At 42.9% G+C, this 23,877-nt stretch overlaps 1 protein-coding gene across 1 annotated transcript; it reads left to right on the top strand.

Annotated features, from left to right (window-relative positions):
* The first annotated feature begins 1,859 nt into the window (after positions 1-1,859).
* TNFSF15 (TNF superfamily member 15) lies at positions 1,860-16,633 on the top strand. Its single transcript, XM_026712584.2, has 4 exons — positions 1,860-2,209; positions 11,118-11,181; positions 13,967-13,999; positions 14,511-16,633. Exons 1-4 carry the CDS (start codon positions 2,003-2,005, stop codon positions 14,963-14,965), a joined length of 759 nt encoding a protein of 252 aa, XP_026568369.1. The 5' UTR covers positions 1,860-2,002; the 3' UTR covers positions 14,966-16,633.
* The last annotated feature ends 7,244 nt before the right edge of the window (positions 16,634-23,877 follow it).

Below are 23,877 nucleotides of genomic sequence, written 5' to 3' on the forward strand. Positions count from 1 at the left end.
GTATTAGTACCTCCCTTGATCCTGATTGTATCCCTCTGTTAATACAACTTAGGATTGCATTAGCTTTTGTGGCTGCTGCGCCACACTGCTGGCTCATATTTAGCTGGTTGTCCACTAAGACTCCAAGATCCCTCTCACAGTTACTGCTGTTGAGCCTGGTTTCACCCAGTCTATATGTGTACTTTTGGTTTTTCTTCCCTAAGTGTAGGACTTTACTTTCCTCTACATTGAATCTTGTTAGATATGGCCCAGTGTTCTACTCTGTCAACATCCATCTGGATCTTGAGCCTATCTTCTTGGGTGTTAGCTATTCCTGTCAGCTTAGTATCATCTGCAAATTTGGTAAGTTCCCCCTTCTATTCCCTCATCTAAGTCGTTAATGAAGATATTGAAGAGTACTGGGCCTAAGTACCGGGCCTTGTGGCAGCCCACTGCTTACTTCCCTCCATGTAGACTTAGATATATTAAGGACTACTCGTTGAGTACGGTTTGCCAGACAGTTGAGAGTCCATCTAGTGGTGGTACTATCTATTCCACTTTTTTCTCGCTTACTAAGAAGTAGGTTGTGGTCTACTTTGTCGAATGCCTTGCTGAAATCTAAATATATTATGTCCACAGTATTTTGCTGGTGTACTAATTTAGTCACTTTATTGAAGAATGAAATAGGATTGGTTTGGCATGATCTGTTCTTAACAAACCTGTGCTGACTGCTAGTTATTACTTTACTTGTTTCTAGATGTTGGCGGATCTGTTTTTTTATTATCTTTTCCAGTATCTTCCCGGGTATTGTTGTTAGGCTGATTGGCCTATGGTTTCCTGGGTCTGTTTTTTTTTCTTTTTTGAAGAGGGGAACTACATCTGCTCTTTACCAGTCCTCTGGTAATTCCCCAGTGCTTCAGGATTTCTGAAAGATATGATGCAGTGGTTCTGAGATGACCTCTGCCAGCTCCTTTAAAACTCTGGGGGGAATCCATCAGGCCCTGATGATTTGTGTTCATGAAGATCACCAGGATGATTAGGGGACTGGGGACTAAAACATATGAAGAATGATTATAGGAACTGGGCAGGCTAGTCTGGTGAAGAGAAGGACCAGGGGAGACAGGAGAGCAGTCTTCCAATATTTGAGGGGCTGCCACAGAGAGGAGGAAGGGGTCAAGCTGTTTTCTAAAGCACCTGAAGGCCAGACAAGGAACAATGGATGGAAACTGATAAAAGATTCAACTATGGAAATAAGGAGAAACTTTCTGACAGTGAGGACAATCCACCGATGGAACGGAAGTTGCCTTGGGAAGTTGTGGGAGCTTCATCCCTGGAGGCTTTCAAGAAGAGACCGGACTTCCATCTGTCAGAAATGATGTAGGGTCTCCTGCTTGGGGCGGGGGGGGGGGTGGAGTGGGGAGTTGGACTTGGACAAGATGACCTCCAAAGTCCCTTTCAACTCTGTTCATTTGTTAAACCCGGCCGGGATGCGCAATTGCGCTACTCAAAGGGAGCCCAAGGCCAGCCGGGCCGCCTCTTTCTGGTCTGGTTTTGGTTCTTCTTCTCACCCACTTCCAGACCTCTGGCTCCCCTCTCTGGTCCTCCCCTGTCCCTGCCAGCAGGGAATTTTCCTCTCGGTTCCTCCTTGGCCGGTATCCACCCTTATCGCTGGAAGCAAGCGGAGGCACGCGAAATCTCTCCTTTTTAAAATAAAATAAAATAAAATAAAACGTCCAACCCTCACCCCTCAAACTCTCTCCAGAGGCTGCGTCCCTTTTCAAAGCCGTTTTTCTCCCCTTTCAAGAGTAGGTGCGGCAGCATAAAACCCAGCCGGGCAGGATAAAATAAGGGCGTGGTTCCACCCCCTCGTTTGCTCCGGAGGATGGGCCGGCAGCCTGCCCAATTTCAGCCTATTTATATCAGGGGTTTCTAACCCCGGGAGTCACATTTTTATTTAATTTATTTTATTATTTTCCCTTTGGCTTTTGCTGCTTTTCGGGCACCCTCTTCGCTGAAAGCCGTCATGCCTTTCGCGGAGCTGAGAAGCGCGTCGGGAAGCAGCGGCGGCGGCGGCGGCGGCTGCAACAGGTGCGGCCGCTGTTGCAAGAAACGCGAGGTCAGAGCGCTGCGCTGCCTCTGCGGGCTGGGTTTCCTGGGGATGTTCCTCTTGGCTCTGCCGGTACTGTACTTGATCCGAGACAAGGTGACGGAAAAAGCAGCGCCCGAGGAGGTAAGGAGCGGGTTGGGTTGGCTTGGCTTGGCTTGGATCGGTTCGCTTCTTCTCTGGATGCTCTGGAAAGAACCCGCGGCTGGCAGGGATGGAGTGATGTGCGCGTTGCCTTGGAGGCAGAGCCGCGATCAAATTATGTTCTAATTTGTCCTTCCAACAAAGGAGGAACGTAAAACATGCAATCCGAGGTGGTGCCAAAGGTGCTTTTTTTTCCCCCTTTCAAAAGGCAACTAGACTTTTCCCTCGCTCCTTGTGGAAGATGCTTGTCATCCAAGAAGCTTCTTCCGAACAGAACCGGGAAGGGAACCAAAGAAGTTGCTTGGATGAGAAGCGAAACGTCTTCAAGGAACAAAACGAAGTCCAGTTGCCTTTTGGGAGGGGGGAGCATCTTTGGAATAGCCATTAATGGAGTTGGAAGGGACCTTGTAGGTCATCTAGTCCAATCCCCACCCAAGCAGGAGACCCTACCCCATTTTGGACAGACGGCAATCCTGTCTCTTCTTGGAAGCTTTCAGCGATGAAACTCCCACAACTTCTGAAGGCAACTTCTGTTCCATGGGTTGATTGTTCTCCTTGTCAGAAAATTCCTCCTTATTCCCAGGTTGAATCTCTCCTTGCTCAGTTTCCATCCATTATTCCTTCTCCGGCCTTCGGGTGCCTTGGATAATAGCTTGACCCCTTCCTCCTCTCTATAGCAGCCCCTCAAATATTGGAAGACTGCTCTCCTGTCTCCCCTGGTCCTTCTCTTCCCTAGACTAGCCAGGCCCAGTTCCTGTAACCATTCATTGTATGCTTTAGTCTCCAGTCTCCTAATCATCCTGGTTGCTCTTTTTCTAGTGTCTCAACCTCTTTTTTATAGCGTGGTGACCAAAATTCAATTCAGTACTCTAGGTGTGGTCTTACTAAGGATTTATAGAGTGGTATTAGTACCTCCCTTGATCTCGATTGTATCCCTCTGTTAATGCAATTTAGGATTGCATTGGCTTTTGTGGCTGCTGCTGCACACTGCTGGCTCCTATTTAGCTGGTTGTCCACTAAGACTCCGAGATCCCTCTCCCAGTTCCTGCTATTGAGCCTGGTTTCACCCAATCTATATGTGTCCTTTTGGTTTTTCTTGCCTAACTGTAGGACTTTACTTTCCTCTACATTGAATTTCATGTTGTTAGATATGGCCCAGTGTTCAAGTCTGTCAAGATCCATCTGGATCTTGAGCCTATCTTCTTGGGTGTTAGCTATTCCTGCCAGTTTAGTATCATTGATTGGAAACCCATTCCCCTTCTCTTGCTAGTTTTCTTCACTTGGGGTTCAACTGGAATGGAGCCCGTCGATTTAAATAACAGCCAGATCAAGAAATCCTTAAGCTGTTGAGATGCAACCAGAACACACGCAATCATAGGAATCCATCAGATTTGATGGATTACTATGGTTGATGATAAATGATAGTTGCTAAATTGTTGATAAACAATTGGTTCACTGCAGGGTCATCCAGATGTCTAGACTGGATTTGGCATTTTATCCTTCTACTGAATCCTTCCCCGTGATTACGACGGTTCTAAAATCAAAAAGGTCTGTAGACTAAATCAAGGGACTTCAAACATCCCACATGAAAAGCTTGGAAAACCATTGGAACTTGATTCCGACCGCAATCTTCTGTAGAGCATTGCGATGCATTACTGGAGTTGTAGCGGTAGAGTGGAATTTTGACCCTAAACTGTACTGGTTTATAGCCAGAGGACCAGCTGTGGTTTTGAACCTCAGAGTTTGCAAAATATTCCAGGTTTTTTTTTTTTTTCAAGAGAAGTTCAGAGGTGTCCTCTCTGCTGCCGTGAAGCGTGGAAGGATCTCCCTTTGATGGTAATTTCCTGTGATCTCATTTCCTCCCTAGAACGGTTTTCCCTTCTGTGAGAGGGGACAGCCGGTTGCCAGAAGTTATTTCATGCTACGCTCTGCCAAGTGCTTGAACAGCGAAAGCACAAATGCTGTGGTGTTTAAGGTCACCCAAATATGCGTCACGTACAGTTGGACAGCTGCTGTTTTGCTGTGTCACATCTCTAATCTGCCCTTCGTTTTTAATTGCACATGTTCGTGTGCTCACTTGCCAATCCTTCCACCCCTCGCCCCAAATGAAATGAGAGGTACGATATTCTGCAGAAGAATATCTGCGGGGAAGTGAAAACCTTCACAAGCTAGCGGTGCCCATTTTGAAAAGTAAAAGCTGATAAGCTGTGGGGTCCTTGAGGCTCTCTGAGCTTGGTGGCTTTCTTGCAGGCGTTTAATTACCCAACCAGGTAGCCTCATCAGTGTTAGGGATTTGTGGAGAAGGAGAAGGAGAAGAAGAAAGAGAAGGAGAAGGAGAGGGAGTTGGAGAGGGAAGAGGAGATGGAGATGATAGAGGAGGAGGAGGGGGAGGAGGAGGAGGAGGATGGGGAGGAGGAGGAGGAGGAGGAGGAGGAGGAGGAGGAGGAGGAGGAGGAGGAGGAGGAGGAGGAGGAGGAGGACTGTTGGACTGTGAGAATCTGATTGCTTTCTTGCAGGCATTTCATTACCAAACTATGTAACATCATCCATGCAACTGATAAAGGGCTACAGCTTCTGACATTACCAAGAGGCTGATTTCAATAGTTGGATCTACCAAGTGTGCGGGTAAATCTTTCAGTCCTCTCTCTTCGCCCAGCAGCTGAATGGTGATGCATTGATGTTTTGCCTCAACATCTGCTATGGCATTCAGCCAGTTCAAGAATATTGATTGCTAAGAGCCACGCTGCTGTTGTTATGAATGTTGGACCCGTCCCAGCAGGACGTTTGCCAAGGGTTGTAACCTTGTGTCTCAGAAAGGATGTGTAACGCAGGCTAATTTCTGTCTGTTGCATCATCCGCAATTCACTGCTGCACCATTGAGCCAACGTGCTGTGTTGTATGAGGCCTTCAAAACTGTTCTCCATCTAAGGAAATTCTGACATTCCAAAAATCACCGGTTCTCCAACATCAACATCAGCCAAAGCGGTGCAGTGGTTAGAGTGCAGTCCTACAGGCTTCTTTCTGCTCACTGCCGGCTGCCTGCAATTTGGCAGTTCGAGTCTCACCAAGGCTCAAGGTTGACTCAGCCTTCCGTCCTTCCGAGGTGGGTCAAATGAGGACCCAGATTGTTGTGGGAAATAGGCTGAGAGACGACTGTAAAGCACTATGGTATATGTGTGTAAGTGCTATTGCTGTTGCTATCTCTCGATCTATCAATCTATCAATCTATCAATCCATCTATCTTATCTATCTATCTTATCTATCTTATCAATCTCTTATCTATCTATCTTATCTATCTATATCTATATATGTATATATATATTCCAGAGTAGCCTCTTAAAACCCTTGGTCGGATTGACCCTGAGGCCCAGACCCCGTAGTCATAGGAGGCCAGACCCATGATGAGGTGCAACGAATCCTCGATTCGAGGTGGCACAAGAGACAACTCCAGTACCTAATCAAGTGGAAGGGCTTACATTATAGAGATGGTAGTCTAGGAACAAATGCAGGGATCCTAAATCCCTGGTATCAATTAATTGGCAGTAATGAAACAACTTGCCATGAAAGAGAGGAATAAAAATGAGATAATAAAGGCAGAGAAAGACAGAACAAACAAAGAAGCAAAATTAAATGCATGGGTGAGCAGAGGACTTTTGTGGAATTACTTATTTCAGGCTAATTCTCTCTGAGTTGATGATCTTGGCTTTGAACTGGGTGGCCACAGTTTGTGTTTTCCAAGATGGTTGAGTCATTATTTGTGCAGCATGCAAGAAAAAAAAATAATACTTCCTTGAAATAAACAGAGGGATTTAATTATGATATCGAGAGAAGAGAATAATTGTAGCTCAGGGTTGAAATGAGGGGTCCTTGTTGCTCTCTGAGCTTGGTGGTTTGGTTGCAGATATTTCATGACCCATCTAGGGTATAACATCAGTGCTGGAAAGGAGTGAGGTTTGTGGAGTAGAGGAGAAAAAGAAAGGGAGGAGGAGGAGCGGGGGAGTCCTTGATGTTCTCTCAGCTTGGTAGTTTTCTTGCAGATGTTTCATGACCCAACTAGGGGACATCATCAGTGCTAGAAAGGAGTGGGTTTGATTTCTGTTCAAATACAGTGCCTTCTAGCACCGATGATGATGATACTTATAGTAGCTGAGTAATAGATGTCAGAAGAAAACAAGCAAGCTCAGAGAGTATCAACAAACCCACGCTGAACTAAGGATGCAGATAGCAGGTACTGTGAGTCACTTATTGGCTGAGTTTTACCTACTAACATCCCCACCTCTTCCTGAAGGGTTTCCAAGGTTAAGAAGTTTGTGGAAGAATTTATTTAAACAGGTGCGGGTTCAAAATCCCTAGGAATCCCTTTCCAGGAACGTGCGCAAGACAGAAAAAAATTATCCTAAATATTTATCCTTGCAAATATTCTCGTTGCAAACTTCCCCATAAAGAGCTGTGCCTTCTGCGGCGAAACCATCAAACCACGGGGCACCGGCAAATAAAATCACGACAAGGGGCCGGAAAGGAAGCAAACTATAAAAACAAACCTGACCATTCATTGACATCCAATAAAATGCTTCAAAAAGGAACAGGCGTGTTTATTTTATGATTCTATCATTGATTTTATCATTGGAATGTGAGTAGGGCTTGGCTATTCGCTGCATGAAGGGTTAGTTGTGCAGCTGATAAGAGCACACGCACTTCTGATAGGCTTGTCCTTGACTCGGTTTCTCCCAGAGCTGGCTGAAAGCAAGCTGATGCTTTTTGAAGCCAGCTAGTTTTAATGGTCTATTATGGCCTGTTATTCCCTGACCGGTAGTAACATTGGTTGAATCCCACCCCTGCCCTACACCCTTTCTAATAGATGGCAGTCCTGTCTCTTCTTGGAAGCTTCCAGAGATGAAGCTCCCACAACTTCTGAAGGCAACTTCTGTTCCGTTGGTTGATTGCTCTCATCTAGTCCAACTCCCTTCCCAGGTGGGAGACCCTACACCTTTTCTGACAAATGGCCATCCAGTCTCTTCTTAAAGTCTCAAGTGATGGCACTCCCACAACTTCCAAGGGCAAGCTATTCCATGGATTGATTGTTCTCCCTGTCAGAAAGTTTCTCCTTATTTCCAGGTTGAATTTCTCCTTGTTCAGTTTCCATCCATTATTCCTTGTCTGGCCTTCGGGGGCTTTAGAAAATAGCTGGACCCCCTTCCTCCTCTCTGTGGCAGCCCCTCAAATATTGAAAGACTGCTCTCCTGTCTCCCCTGGTCCTTCTCTTCCCTAGATTAGCCAGGCCCAGTTCCTGTAACCGTTCTTCATATGTTTTATCCTCCAGTCCCCTCATCATCCTGGTTGCTCTTCTCTGCACTCTTTCCAGAGTCTCAACATTTTTTTTATAGTGTGGTGACCAAAACTGGATGCAGCATTCTAGATGTGGTCTTGCTAAGGATGGAGCACCTTCTGAAGGCAAGCTCTTCCAGCGATTCATTGTTCTCACTGTTAATTGTTCTCATTGTCTCCTTAGTTCTAAGGGAGAGGAGTAGTTTCTCGCCTTGATTAGTTTCCTCCTTACTTCTAGGATGGATCTCTCTTTAATAATCTTCCATCCGTTGCTTCTTGTCCCGCTCTCCGGTGCTCTGGAGAATAAGTCAACCCCCTCTCATCCATGATTGCCTTTCAAGTGTTGGAAGATGTTATCACGCCTCCCTTAAGCCTGTTCTGACTAAGAGGCATTCATCAGAACTGAAGTCAGAGCTGAAGAAGCTTCTTGGGTGGGAAGCAAAACGTCTTTGAAGAAAAAGCAAGAAAAGTCCAGTTGCCTCTTGAAAAAAAAAAACACCTTTGGGACAACCGGGACCTGGATGGCTGAGAGTTTCTACAAACATCCTTTAAGCGTGGCATTGTACAGTACTTAGCAGAATAATTATTCAGGTCTTCAAGATATCCCTCACAGACTTTTAATTTATCTTAACTTCCCTCAGGAAGTTATTCTGAACTTCGCTGCTTCTTTCTTTCTTTCTTTCTTTCTTTCTTTCTTTCTTTCTTTCTTTCTTTCTTTCTTTCTTTCTTTCTTTCTTTCTTTCTTTTCCCTCCTGCCCTTCTGGGTTTTTTTTGCCACAAGGATGTTACTTTGCATTGTGACTCAGCCTTTTTATGTTTCACAGCTGACCACACAGCAATCACTGAAACATTGCTCACTCGTGCTTCTTGAAGTGGCCTTGTAAATCATGTTTCACTGTAAATCATTATTTACAGACAGCAGATGTTAAGCTTACATCAGATGCTAATTCCAGTAGATCGGCTAGCATTTACTGAATTTTGATGGAGGAATCCATATAACTGAACTGATTTGAAAAATGAAGTCTACCAGGATGTGGGAATCCAGACACTCTCAATGTTTGCATTGCTAGAGACATGGTTTGCCTTAACCACAGATGGCTGAATAATACATAGAGTCTTGTTGTGTCCAACCCATCGCAACCCCATGGACAACTTTCCTCCAGGCCTTCCTATCCTCTACCATCTTCTGGAGTCCATTTAAGCTCACGCTGACTGCTTCAGTGGCTCCATCCAGACATCTCCTTCTCTGCCGTCCCCTTCTTCTTCTTCTGCCGTCCATCATTCCCAGCATTGGGCTCTTCTCCAGTGACTCCTTCCTTCTCATGAGGTGGCCAAAGTCTTTGAGTTTCATCTTCAGGATCTGGCCTTCTAAAGAGCAGTCAGGGTTGATCTCCTCTAGGACTGACCAATTGGATTGCCTTGCAGTTCAAGGGACTCACAGGAGTCTTCTCCAGCACCTTAGCCACAGAAAGGTTACAAAGCTACAAACCATGGTTTACAAATCATGATTGGATTGGCTCCCTGGACAGAGCCCAAACCAAGCAAACCACATTATGCCTTAGCCACAAATTGTATAAATGTAGCCAAAAACTAGCTGAGCTTCCCTAAGATTCTAAAATTATTGGTCTTGGAAAGATTTGGGTGCAAGACTTATCTTTAAATTGCCATATTGTCAATACAATCTTCTCCAAGATTCCCCAAAGCACTTCCTGACGTCAGAACAAGGAACAACAGATGGAAACTAATCAAGGACACAAGCAACCTAGATCTAACAAGATATTTCCTGGCAAGGAGTACAATTAATCATTAGGATATCTTGCTTCCAGAAGTTGTGGCTGGTTTTTAAGACAAGGTTAGACAACCATTGGCCTGAAGTGGTGTTGGGATTCCTGCTTAAGCAGGGGGTTGGACTAGAAGACCTCCAAGGTCCCTTCCAACTGTGTTATTCAGATATTCTTCCATTGTTTCAATTACTAAATCGAACGGCTTACAAATAGTGGCTGAAATTAAATTCAATTACTCTCGGAAAACACCAGTAGAGATAGCTCCAGCTCCTTTAGAATAGCTAGAAAAATGGAAGCCGCTGTCACAAAGGGAAGAAAACTTTGGGCAAATGAGCATGTGGATTTTGATGTTGATGGCACGGTGGCTCAAACAGTTAAGATGTTGAGCTGGTCAGCTGGAAAAGCCGGTAGGCCAGGTCCGAGACCCGTGCGCCATGCGATGGTGTAAGCTCCGTCCTCGTCCCAGTTCCTACCAACCTAGCAATTTGAAAGCATGCAAACGCAAGTAGATAAATAGGTACCACTTTGATGGGAAGGTAAGAGCGCTCCCTATAGTAAAATCCATAGAGACCCATATCCGGTGTTAAGGAATAGGGGTGATCAGAATGCTGGAGTTGATGGTTTGATTCCCTTCAGCAAGACTCTAGCTCGTTCTGCTGTGAGTTGGACTTACATACCAAGCAAATTTTAGCCTCACTCTTTCTATAGTACCCAACGCCAATTTTCTCTGTTAGCGTAGGCTGAGAGATAATCCTTCCCGGATATTCCCTCTATGCAAAAGAATTTAACCACAGTGAAATTCCTTTCTGTAGAACAATATGTTGAGTCTGCCGTCTACTGAATCTTGGACAGACAGATTATCTATTTATTTATTTATTCTCTCTAGACATAAAAGCGTTCCAGCTGCAACCTCTGACCAAAACATCTATTTTAGGTCAATAAACACTGAAGTTAATCCAAAATATTTTATTTGACAGTCCATTTGCTCCAGATTAGTACAAAGGGCTATTTTTTTCCCCAGGAGGTATTTGGTGCTCTCTAAGCTTGGTGGGTTTCTTGCAGACGTTTCATGACCCAACTAGGGAACATCATCAGTGCTTGAAGGAGTGGGGTTTGTGGAGGAGAGGAGGAGGAAAGAAGGAGAAGGAGGACTATGGGGTCCATGGTCCATCTCTGAGATTGGCGGTTTCTTGAGGATGTTTCATTATTCAACTAGATCAGATACATCATCATGCTAGAAAGGAGTAGGCTTTTCTCTATGTTCCTACCAGCGCTGATGATGTTACCTAGTTGGCTCATGAAACATCTCCAAACATCTCTTCACGAAGCTCCGAGAACATCGAGGACCTCACACTTCAACCCGGTGCTACAAATACTGTCTCCCATTGCTATAAATGGCTTTCTTTTTACAAATGTACACTCCAAATAATGAGAACAGAACAAGTTCAATCAACCCCAGCAATGGGCAAACTTGCTACCTCCCTTCAGAGCTCTAGACAAGGACCTCAAATCATTTCTGTTCCATTGAACATCTTTGACCTTTGGCTAACTTTCTCAAATTGTCGATGTTCTCAACATCTGTCTGTCTGTCTGGAAGCGGAGGGGAAATAACTTCAAGATTTTTCCATTCAGTAATGAGGTCCCGATACTGGCCGGCATGAGCCTGGATTTTATTTGGCCAGAGAAATATCAAGCAACTGAGCAGACAGATGTTATTGGGTGAAGGGTCTGGCTCCTTTAGCTTTTTAACCTGTCATGTGTCTATGCTTCCTCTTTTGCAGATCCTGATGGAAAGGATGCCCACTGCCCAAAAACAGCAAGGGAATCCACCTTGCTCCAACTGCTGTGAGTTTACCCCTTGCTGTGCATTGCTGTCTCTTGATTTCTGGTTTGCAAGAGGGGGTGTCATGCCCTTGTGGGAGGAGGAGGAGGAAGAGGAGGAGGTGGTGGTTTAATGAAAAAAAGGACAAGGGGTGACATGATAGCAGTCTTCCAATATTTGAAAGGCTGCCACAAAGAAGAGAGTTCAACCTATTCTCCAAAGCAACTGAAGGCAGGACAAGAAGCAATGGATGGAAACTAACCAAGGAAAGAAGCAACTTAAAACTAAGGAGAAATTTAGAACAATTAATCAGTGGAATCACTTGCCTCCAAAAATGTTCCAACACTGGACACTTTAAAGAAGAGATTGGGCAAACTTTTGTCTGGGATGGCACAGGGTGTCCTGCTTGAGGAGGGAGTTGGACTAGATGACCTCCAAGGTCCCCTCCAACTCTGTTATTCTGTAAGGGTGTCTCCGGTGTCACTGCAGGGAAAGACAAACAATTTGGCAAAGCAAGATTGATTGATTGATTACATTTATATGATGCCAGTAGGATAACTCTGGGCAATTTACACAACATAGGGTGTGAGGAGAAGTGGAAGATTATTCCTTGGAAGAGATTAAGTAAGTGAAGCTGTCCTCAGTTCCACCAGAAGATGTTTTATGGCCAGAAAGAATTTTGTTGTGGTTTTGTACAAAAACCATCTTTTTCCTCCACCCAGCGAATTAAATATTTGGGGATTGAGCAGCCGTCGGTTTTTCGTTTTGTTTTGTTTTTAATTAAAAATCCAGAGCAGAATACCTCATGGAGCTAATATCGATGGCAAAACGGACGGCTTAGCTTAGAGACACTGTCTCGGCTAAATGTCTTGTGACTTGGAGACCAGAGTTAGATTTCTTACAAGAAGATAAGGAAGAGAAGTCAACTTTTGACTTTCAGGTTTGAGGATTGGATTAGATTTGACACTGGAAGTTGCTTCCAAGCTTTCACTGCTCTTTCTCTGAAGTAATACCATTTCCCTGAAAATACAACCTACCCTGAAAGTCCAAGCTTGACTTTTACATGTGCGCCCAATATAAGCTTTAACCCCAAAATAAGCCCTAATTAAGATCCCATCCACTCCAAAGTGCACGGGTAGAAATTAAGCTAAGGTGGGGATTGGGGGGTGGGGGGAGATGCCCTACTACTACTTACCTTTGGACAGTTGTAGCCAGGCCTCACGCACCCCGACACCTGCCTTGCCAGCCCATTTCTTCTGCAGCTGGCAAGTCTTTCCTAAAAGCTTCTGAAGCTGATAATCTGGAGCTCTGTTATTGGCTACAGAGGTTTTCAAGCCTCTGACAGCAAAATGGAGCCCGGGGAGCAATGAGTGCAAGTCAAATTAGTCAATGGATGACTTCCCCTGAAAATAAGACCTGGTGCCTTTTTTTGATGACAAAAAAATGTAAGACAGGGTCTTATTTTCGGGAAAATTTGGTACTTTCTAATATCGTTTTTGAACTTCTCTCCTGTCACTCATTTTTCTTAATTGAGTGTCCTTCACTACCCAGAATCCAGTGGTGGGATTCAGCCAGTTCGCACCAGTTTGGGAGAACTGGTTGCTAGCTTTCTTGAGCAGCTTGGTGAACTGGTTGTTGGAAGAAATAATTAGGGTAGAGAACCGGTTGTTAAATTGGTGCTCTCTGAACTTAGTTGTTTTCTTACAGAAGTTTTATTAACCAACTAGGTAGTGGAGGAGGAGGACTATGTGGTCCTTGATGCTTTCTGAACTTGGTTGTTTTCTTGCAGACATTTCATTACCCAACTAGGTAGTATCATCAGTACTAGAAGGATTGAAAAGATAAGATAACCTTTATTATCCCTTTTTTCTATACACGTACATATACACACATATACATTAGATAGATAGATAGATAGATAGATAGATAGATAGATAGATAGATAGATAGATAGACAGATAGATAGACAGATTTATATATATATTAGTTACAGTCCATTTTGAGTACATAGTAAAAAAAAAGAATCTTGAGAGTCAAGAAGGTTGATACTATATGGTACAGCGCTATTACGGAATCTAGTTGTCCTACTTTGGATTCCAAGAAATGTCCTGTTGGAAGGTGACCAAAAACACCAGTTATGGAGAGGATGTGTAGCATCCTGGACAATACTTCAGACCCTGGTCAAGCATCACTTATATGTCATTTCCTGAATATAAGTAAGAAAACTTCCAGTAACCTTTTCTGCTGTCCTCACCACTCTCTGCACCACCTTCCTGTCCAAAACAGTAATACACAGTAATAGCAACCTCCACCCACTTCTAGCACTGATGATGTTACCTAATTAGGTAATGAAATGTCTGCATGGGGGAAAAAAACCAAGATCAGAGAGCCCCAAGGTCCCCTAATAACAGATGTAAGCAACTCAAATATTAAATCCAGTTAACAAGGGATGTTATTCCTGCAGTATGACATTCTGTAGATAGATAAACAGACAGACGGAGAGAGAGAGAGAGAGAGAGAGAGAGAGAGAGAGAGAGAGAGAGAGAGAGAAAGAAAGGTGAGATTTCGATATCACAATTAGATATTTAAACATAGTCTATGTGTAGAGGGGAATATGTGTAATCATAAAGGCCTCCCGTGAGTTCTTAATATCTATACTTCCTAAAAGCAGCTGTGCATTTGTGATTTATAAGGAAGTTATCTTATGGAATTTTAGCCAAAACGTAGTTGCAAATCTAGTCCTGCAATTAGATGTTCAGAGACATTATTCTGGTGGCTTAACCTCTTTTCTTTTCCTTCACATTTCAGATCCTACAACCCAGCCAAGTGTTCATGCACAAGGTAAATTTTTTTAGCAATGCGACAGATCCAATTTTGTTAGTCGGTATTCTGCCCTGGGTCTGTCTAGCACAGGGGTCGGCAACCTTAAACGCTCCAAGAACCATATGGATCCATTTCCCACAGAAAAGAAAACACCGGGAACCACAATACATACTGGGGGGTTGAAAAGCTCAATAAATTGCGTGCAGGTGGGTGTCGCACATTGGCAGTTGTGACACATATTTTGAGCGACAGGGAGCTGCAGCAGAGGGATGAAAGAGCCACATGCGGCTCCAGAGCTGCAGGTTGCTGACCCCTGGTCTAGCACAAAGAGCACAGTAAATTTCTAGAATTAGGGTATTTTGGGGTGGGGGCTAGGATGGATAATTTCAAGAGAGAAACAGCTGATTTAACAGCTGCTAGCGAAACAAGATTGGCCCGCACGTGAGAGATTAGAAAAACGGGATTGTATCTTTGAATGTCCAGCGTGAACTTGCCAATAAACTAGATTTTTCTTTCTCTTTGTTCACAGTCATTTCTAAAGTCTCGGGGACAACATGTGTGAATGTGAGTAAGGACGGATCAAGCCTCCTTTGGGAGATTCCTCCCAAAGAGAACCAGTTCCAATTGGATAAGGAAAATATTTCTTTCATCATCCCCAAAGACGGACGATATTTTGTCTACTCTCAAGTGACATTTTCCTGCTCTACGTGCAATTGTGAAGAAAGCATCTGCTGCGGGAAGAAAGCGAAGGGTGCAAAAACTGTGTGGCAGACGATCAGGTACAAACCTGTAGGGTATCCTCAACCGAATGACTTGATCATCTCCACCAGTTCCATCAATGAGACCAAATCGCTTAAAAGCCTTTATCTGGCGAGAATCATGTTGTTAACGAAAGGGGACAAACTTCTGGTGCGTGTTTCCAACCCTGCAATGGTACAGGCGGATATGCGATATACCTTTTTTGGCGCGTATTTCATCGGCTAAAGAGTCCACCGCCTAGCATTAGCGCCAGGGTTGTATTGGAGTCGGTTGGTGGGGTTTGGCTAAGCTAGGCACTGTTGAAACCAAAGGGAAAAAAAAAATTGAAAGGAAACTCACGGCTAAGATGACTTTCCCCAAATGTCCCCAGCTCATTGGAAAATATTCCTTGCTTCTGCTTCTGAAGGAGAGCCAAGAGAAAGTTTAAAGGTCCATACACTGTGGCTGTAAGTCAAGGACTATCTGTGTTTAAGACAAAAGGAAGCGTCTTCAACTTGGCTCCCTCCCCCCGTAAGTCCACCTACTTCATAAGCCAAAGCACACGTGTATGTCATGTCAATGCAAGCATGGTGTAAGAAAACATGCCCTGTCCATGGCGCAGATGGCCACAGGGAAGCAGGGGCTTCAACCGAGAGAGGCTCCTTTATTTTTCCTGCTTCCAAGCTTGGAATTCCATTTTCTTTTTTACAATTTACAAATTCCAGGCAAAACATTGGCATTTAAGAAAGGCCACTTAAAACGCAATTCAGAATGACCTCAAGGAGGGATCCTTGAGCACTGCTGGTGGACAGATTTCACGGCACTCCTTATTTATAAAGATGCTCACATATGGTGTGTTTCTCGGGAAGCCCCAAAGCCTGCTTTGATCCCCCCACAATTGTGTCTAAATTTGGGGGGTCCGGTGGATAAATGTTATGCTTATTACTTTGGAAGGGGTACTAACTCTACAATCCCCTACTTGGCCAAGTGTTGTCCCCAAGTCATACGATTGTGCAGATCATTTTGTTTAGATGCCTTGTTTTTATTTTCTGGTTTTTTTGTTGTTGTTTTTTGCTTGACAATGGAGTTGCCCCTTGTGACACAAACTGATCCAGGATTATTATGTGAAGTACAAATGGTTCTTGCTTTTATTGTTTTTGCTTTTTGTTGTCTGCTGTTGACCAAGTTGGGAACACATTATGGTGAACTATGTGCCTTCAAATCATTGCCAATCCTATCTAGAAAGAGTGCAGAGAAGGGCAACAAAGATGGTTAGAGGACTGGAGGCTCAAAGATATAAAGAATGGTTGCAGGAACTGGGCTATGGCTAGTCTAGTGAAGAGAAGGACCAGGAGTGACATGATAGCATTCCAATATATCTGGGGTTGCCATAAAATAGGGGGAGTTAACCTATTTTCCAAAGCACCAGAGGGCAGGACAAGAAGCAATGGATGGAAACTCATCAAGGAGAGAAGCAACCTGGAATTAAGGAGGAATTTCCTGTTGGTGAGAACAACTAACCAGTGGAACAACACTGGAAGTTTTTAAGAAAAGATTGGACAACCGTTTGTCTGAAATGATATAGGGCTTTCTGCCTCAGCAAGGGGTTGGACTAGAAGACCTCCCAGGTCCCTTCCAACTCTGTTACTCTGTTCTGTTCTGTTCTGTTCTATCTACCTATATTGTTAACAATGACTTGAAAGCACATAGTTGTTCTCTTTACACCCTAATGGAAGATTCACATGGTAATCAGTAAAGTTTCTTGACAAGAGTCCAGTAAGCAAGCATCATATAAGCTGTGTTTGACTTTCTTAACCAAGGTCTTCAATGAATTTGGTGAGGTGATTAGACACCTCCCTACAATTTAACTCCAAGATCTGACATCATCTCAAAAGCTCTTCAAGATTGCAGTTTTTTAAAAAATAAAATTAAAAAAAAATGTTGTCCTATTACAGATCTTTCTCCCCGCCCCCCCAAAAAATTTAATGTTCTGAAATGTTTGCTTCTTCCACCCACTCAGCCTTCTCTATGATTCAGATAATCAGAGTTGGAAGCCCCCTTGTAGGTCATCTAGTCCAACCCCTGCCTTCAAAGTACACAGCACAAAGAGTCGGTTATCCCATTTCTGTTTATTATTTATGCTTTTATGAATACGTTAGGGAAAAAATTAAGAGGAAATGATGTGTTGTTTAAAAAGAGTGTCCCCAAATTTGGAATTTGTCAGTCCATGGACATGCAGGGGATGTCCTGAAATGGCCACGCACATGTAAAATCCTGGATTGAAGAAATGATTCCAAATTTCAGGATTCCAAAGGGTCTCTTTGTAAATGCAGGGGAAAAGATTATAATTTTTAATCTGCTGTTCAAAACAGCGAGTCATTTTGTCCTGGAAATATTTGGGACTGTATTTTATATATACACACTGTGATGCATTCTTGACTAGTTGTTTTTTTAAAAAATATATAATATATTTTTCTCTTCCTGTTTTGTATTTAAGCACATAAAATAATAAAAATGGAAAGAAAAAGAAGCTGAAATGTGACTTTTTGTTAGCTTGTTTGTTTGTTTTCAAAGGCAGGCAGTGGGTGGATGAAAGGACAAATTTTATCTCAAATCCCCACCAAAGAAGTGATCTGTTCTTAACATCCAAATGATTTGAATTAACCACGGAGCTTATTTCTATTTCTAGAAATAAATCATCAGAACAGACTTAAAATCAGCACTAAAGCCAATCTTGTCTTGCCTGATGGTGTGTCTCCTCCTCCTCCTCCTCCTCCTCCTCCTCCTCCTCCTCCTCCTCCTCCTCTTCTTCTCCTTCTCCTTCTCCCTCCTCTACCTCTACCTACTCCTTCTGTTTCTTCTGCTTCTCCTCCTCCTCCTCTCTTTTCTTTCTTTCTTCTTCTTCTTCTTCTTCTTCTTCTTCTTCTTCTTCTTCTTCTTCTTCTTCTTCTTCTTCTTCTTCTTCTTCTTCTTCTTCTTCTTCTTCTTCTTCTTCTCCTTCTCCTTCTCCTTCTCCTCCCCCTTCTCCTTCTCCTCCTCTTCTCCTTCTCCCTCCTCTACCTCCACCTACTCCTTCTGTTTCTTCTGCTTCTCCTCCTCCTCCTCCTTCTCCGGGGTCGGCGGGAGGGATTTCCTTGAAAACATTTCATTTCTCATCCAAGAAGCTTCTTCGGTTCTCATTCGAGAAGCTTCTTGGATGCCAAGAGAAAAGTTTTCAAGGAAGAAGGAAAAACAACAACCAAGAATGTATAGCTGCCTTTTGGAAAAACACCGGTGGGACAACCATGACCCAGATGATTAAGAAGTTTATAGATGTTCCTCTTTTTCACTTTTTTCACTTTCACATTATGATGCTTTTGAGATTCCAGTTTCTTGCTAGTGAGAAATATAGACTTCCAAGAAAATAAAAGCTCTCCCAGACCGAACATCTGGAGAACATCTGTTGAAAGTCTCGCTCCGTGAGAGGAGTAGATAGTGTCCTCTTTTCATAGGCCATCCCATGTTCTGGAGATACATCAGCCTTTCCTATTCACAGCCCAGCCTATCCTATTAAAGACCATCCTATTAAACATACGGTGTTTCAGGCTTCCGGTTTGAAGTCTCTTTGGCGACAGACAGAAATCCGCGATCATACGCGGTTTTGGTCTGGGCTCGCTGCTGGAACACCCTGAGCTGGCTGGTTTCGAGGCTAAGCCATCCCATAGAGGTGGTGAAGAGGGGGGAGACCACCAGCAGGGTTGAGGAGAGCCACATCTCTCCTCCTCAGCTGGCCATTACTCCCTTTCCCAAATGCAGTTGCAGCAGTGGTCAGAAATGGCCACCACAAAGAAGAACTAGACCAGAAAAGAATGTGCAGGAGAAAGATAAGAAGTGAAAGTTTTGGCTGACTGGGTTAAATTGGGAAAGCAGCAACTAAGGTACCCTGGAATTTAAACTTACAAAAAAAATAACATCGCTCCCAAAGAAGAGTTGGAAGCAGAGAAGGAAAGTGAAAAGGGACCGGAGCAAGATATAGAGAAACAGGACCTATTTAGAGATAATGGGTGAAAATCTAACTGAAAAAGGGATTCTGTAAAGGTACATAAGATTGTATTGTTATATTGATATATGAACAGGAGGTTGGACTGGATTACTTCCAAAGTTCCCTCCAATTCTGCTATTTTGAGTTTTTTTTTCCTACCAGTGACTCATTTCTCAAAAGTGGGGTTGCAATGCCCTCTAGTGGTCCTAAACGGACATTTCCCATCAAGGCAATTTTGGAAAAGATTATACTGGTAGTTACAGGTGATCATCACACATGAAACCCACACCTCTTGATTTTAATCACCATCCAATGAAACCACAACAGCTGGATTTGGGTGCACAGTGCAGGTGCCTTCTCAGTGCTGGGTTTGCTGCTGACAGAATTCTGAACAACATCAAAAGAAGTCACATGATCCCCTTTTGCGCCCTTCTGATGAGCAAGGTCAAGCGGGAAGCCAGATTCACTAAACGACCGTGTGACTCATGTCAACTCAGAAATATTTCTCTGGTCTTTTAGAGTTGTCAGCAGAAAGGAAGTGGGGGAAGTAGCGCATTCCTTAAATGCTTTCATGGATAATTGGTAGGCGGCCAAAGCATCTGACCCGCAAGATTATTACTGGAGAGCATGATGGATGACTCTTGGCTGTGGGTGTGTCCCATTGGAGAATATACATCCAAGGGGTGGGGGAAGACCAGGGTCAAGGGTGAAATGAATGATGTGTCTCAGAGTCAGCTGCACCCAGGTGGCACCAACATGTTCACTCCTAATAAATTATTATTTTTTTTAACTCTGAGAGATGCAGTGCTCTTGATTTGAATGAGGGTGGATGCTGGAGCCCTGATAGCCAGCCAACTCCGAGATACATCATTCATTTCATCCTTGATGCTGGTTTTCCCCCACGCCCTGGCGGTATATTAACAACTGCAATGATTCACTAACAACGGTGGCAAGAAAGGTCTTAAAACAGGGCAACATTTAGTTAATCAACTAGTTACTAGTTTGGTAATGAAATATCTGGGTTCAATGGTAAGTTGTAAGTCGAGGTCTACCTGTATGTTGAGTGGAAAAGCTCATTTGGCTATGGAACTTTTTTCCCCGATGAGATTTCACAGCTGCCCAAAGCTTTACAAATTTATATTTGACAGATCAGGGTTTGTTTGTTTTTAAATCTTATTAAAAAATTAAACATTGACTAGATTTCCATCCGTTATCCAGAACATTATATATTTGAGTTATATATTTGATAAACCTGTATCCTCAGCCATTTATAAGGATAATCTTGCAGGCTGAGTCATCTCTACAAATATCGGTCCTTATCAAAAAAAAATGGCATGTAATTAGCTTAAATTGCAGTATTTGTAGATGCATACTTATTAACCTGACGGATGTATGAGAACTTGATATCACCTCTTGAGATTTCTGGGACAACAAAACCCCGACCTTGGCATAGCAAAGATATTATTAGTTTCCTTGAGTGGCGAGATGGGCAAGCATATAAAATTAATAAACAAAATAAATAAGTGAAATTTATAATAATCAATTAAATGAACTTATTATTTAAAAGAATAAAAATTTTTAATGTTCTTTCATAACAGTCAACTTTGATGCCTTTCGGAAGCTTACAGGAAAAACAGAAGGACTTGAAATGGTCACCTAACATTAGAACCATCACTGAAAAGGCACAACGAAGAATAACTCTAACCCTTTGTTTCCCCAATCAATGTACACTTGAGGACCTCATGGCAGCATGACAGAAGGCAATTAATGATCCAACAAAATAACTAGAGAACAAAATAAAAGACACCCTAAGAAAAATGGAATGTTCTGGCCCAAATCCTTTTCCAATAAAACAAACATGAACCCAAGGGAACAGAAACCTTTTAATGATTCTTACGAATCCCCGGCTAAAAGGCTGCTGCAAACTAATTAATTTTGATAAGCACAAATCTCACCAAAACTGTGCAAGACTGCCAAGAATAACAGATAAGAAATATTTTACAACACAAGAGTCTTCAAATACCAACTTAAGATACTGTAATGTCCACAAGGCTGAGTTTCAAAACGTCTTTGCTTCCTGCAAAGAATGTCCGATTCACAGCTGGCTTTTATCTTCTTGAAGGAGGGGCCATTACCTTGCAGCCTTACTCCCGAGTTGCCCATGCTGCTGTAGCTGCTCTTTCCTACAAGCAGCCCTGCACACATGCGCACTTGTCACAGGCTCCTCGGGAACCTCCTCATTGCTGCTGCTAGCCCCCACAATCTCTGATGGCAGCAGTCCACTCCCTAATGGTCCTGGCCCCTCACCTATGTTCTCGCTCTCCTCAGCTGTCCGCACCTGCTGCTGACTAACCACAACATGGAAAAAGAAAAATAGCTAACACCTAAGTTCTACGGATTCCCTAAAATATACAAGAAGGGGATCTCCTTAGGCCCAATTGTGTCTCTACCTGGAACACTGACATACAAACTACCAAAATCCTGCAGAGGAAACTCAGAAACCCGGTCAATGGCTCAACCCACTCAAATACATTCCCCAGAACAATTTCCCCAGTGCATCAAACACACTAAGATCAACAAGGAGGAAATCCTTCACCCAGATTGAAAACAGAAGAGGGCTCTCCTGCCACTGTTTAAGAAGAGATTGAACGACCATTGGTCTGAAATGGTATTTACGTCTCCTGCTTAGGCAGGGGTTGGACTAGAAGACCTCCAAGTTCCCTTCCAGCTCTATCCTATTCTAAACATTCCAAATCTCCTAATCATTTTCTTCTTTTCTTCGGCCTCTCTAGATTTGCAAGGCAGGAGAGTCAGCCAACAGAATGCCATTTTGTAGAGTGATATAAAGTCACTCATTCAACAATATAAAGGGTAATAAATCTTCCAGAGAACACAATTATCTAGTCAGACCTATTATATTACAAGAAATTTTTATTGTCTTGTTCCTAATTTCCTGGCATTTTACAACTTCGGATTTATATAAAACTGGTCAATAACCGCAGTATACTTACAACAAATTCGAACTGATACTATTGAAACGATAAGATCCGGAAAAAACATCTAGCTTAGGAGGGTAATAAAATGTTTAAGGAGAGAATAGCTGCCCGCTATTTTTAAAAGCACATTATTTGGCCACCTTAGATATTTCCCTAGCAATTATTAACTAGGTTCAACCTTGGATTTTTTTTTATTATTATTATGTTTTTAAATAGCCAAGATGGGCTAGATGCTACCAGCTGACAGGGAAAACAATTAAATGGCTTGTCTCCAGAAGTTGTGAATGCTCCAACACTGGAAGTCTTTGGTCCTTTGTACTATCCTGCAAACAGTTTCCCCACCTTTATAATAGTTTTTCAGAAGAGATTCGACAACTATTTGTCTTAAATGGTAGAGGGCTTCCTGCCTGAGCAAAGGGTTGGACTAGAAGATCTCCAAGGCCCCTTCCAACTCTGCTACTCTATTCTATTCTATTCTGTTTTATTCTGTTCTGTTCCATAACTATTCTCTATTTTATCCCACCCCAATTTTCTCTTCTCTTCTCTTTTCTTCTTTTCTCTTCTCTCTCCTTCCATTCTTCTTCCTTCTATGTGCCTTGCCTTGCATTGCATTCTGTTCCATATTGGTCAAATTCTACTCTACTCTACTCTACTCTATTCAATTTTATTTATTTATTTATTTGTCAATCACTTACAAGATAATAAATATAAGTATAATCATGAGTAAGAATACAGGAAGTAGGTACGTATAAATGGGGACAATAGGACAGGGACAGTAGGCCCAATGGTACACTTATGCACACCCCTTACAGACCTCTTAAGAATGGGGTGAGGTCAATAGTGGATAACTGGGCTTGGCTAGTCTAGTAAAGAGAAGGACCGGGGGAGACAGGATAGCAATCTTCCAATATTTGAGGGCTGCCACAGAGAGGAGGAAGGGGTCAAGCTATTCTCCAAGGCACCCAAAGGCCAGACAAGGAATGATGGATGGAAACTGAACAAGGAGAGATTCAACCTGGAAATAAGGGGAAACTTTTTGACAGGGAGAACCATCAACCATAGAACAAAAGTTGCCCTCGGAAGTTGTGGGAGCGCCATCACTTGAGACCTTCAAGGAGAGATTGGACTGCCATTTGTCAGAAATGGTGTAGGGTCTCCCGCTTGGGGAGGAGGTTGACCTAAATGACCTACAAAGTCGCTTCCAACTCTGCTTATCTGTTATCTGGATTGTTTGAGGTTAAAGAACTGAGAGTTAGAGGATGTAACAACAGAGTCAGGTAGTGCATTCCAGGCATTGGCCACTCAGTTGCTGAAGTCGTACTTTTTTGAAGCGGATTACATTGAGTTTGTATCTGTTACGCGCCCTTGTATTGTTGTGGTTGAAGCTGAAATAGTCATTGACTGGCAGGACATTGTAGCAGATAATTTTGTTATTCTATTTAGCAAAGCCTCAATTTGTAAACCAGAACTGGACCAGAATGCAGTATTCCAGGTGTGGCCTCACTAATTGCTGTCTTACTTACCAAGTGTGGTCCTTCCTACGTATATGAGGCTTGAGTTACGTTGAAAAGCTCAAATCTCATATAGGTAGGAAGGATAAAATATTTCTGAGTAACATCCCCATCTAGTGTCCGCCAAGAGGCTTAGACATTTTTCTTCTAACACCCGGGAAGGAATCTTCGCGATGTAACTTTGTTGTGCGTCAAAAAAAATAAAATAAATGCATGGAATCATTCTTTCCATGATTCAGAATATATGGTGGAAATCTACTGTGTCTTCTCTTTGGCCACTCAGAATCACTTGTATATTCAAATGGCTGGAGGATATTTTAAGGAGAAGGGTGAAAGTTCAGAATCTGTTTTTAGTTCTAAGTTAAGATTCAATAATATATCTTAACTGAAGACCTAGAAACTTGATGACCTATGGAACAAAATATTTGTAGTTCGGGGATGAATTGTGGGGTCCTGGGTATTCTGTAAGTTTGGTTGGTTTGGGTTTTTTGCAGATGTTTCATTACCGAACTAGATAATGTTTAATCTACCACTGATTATGTTACACAGTTTGGTAATGAAATATCTGCAAAAAAAACCAAGTCCAGGGAGCATCAAAGACACCATAGTTCTTCTCCTCCTCCTCCTCCT

The sequence above is a fragment of the Pseudonaja textilis genome, chromosome 17, assembly GCF_049901715.1.
Source record: "Pseudonaja textilis isolate UNSWEBS1 chromosome 17, rPseTex1.2, whole genome shotgun sequence".
NCBI classification, from domain to species: Eukaryota; Metazoa; Chordata; class Lepidosauria; order Squamata; family Elapidae; genus Pseudonaja; species Pseudonaja textilis.

Coding starts and splice junctions, on each gene's coding strand:
- TNFSF15 (XM_026712584.2), top strand. CDS start 2,003: ATGCCTTTCGCGGAGCTGAGAAGCGCGTCGGGAAGCAGCGGCGGCGGC. Junction 11,182..13,966: donor TCCACCTTGCTCCAACTGCT/GTGAGTTTACCC, acceptor TTCACATTTCAG/ATCCTACAACCCAGCCAAGT. Junction 14,000..14,510: donor GCCAAGTGTTCATGCACAAG/GTAAATTTTTTT, acceptor CTTTGTTCACAG/TCATTTCTAAAGTCTCGGGG.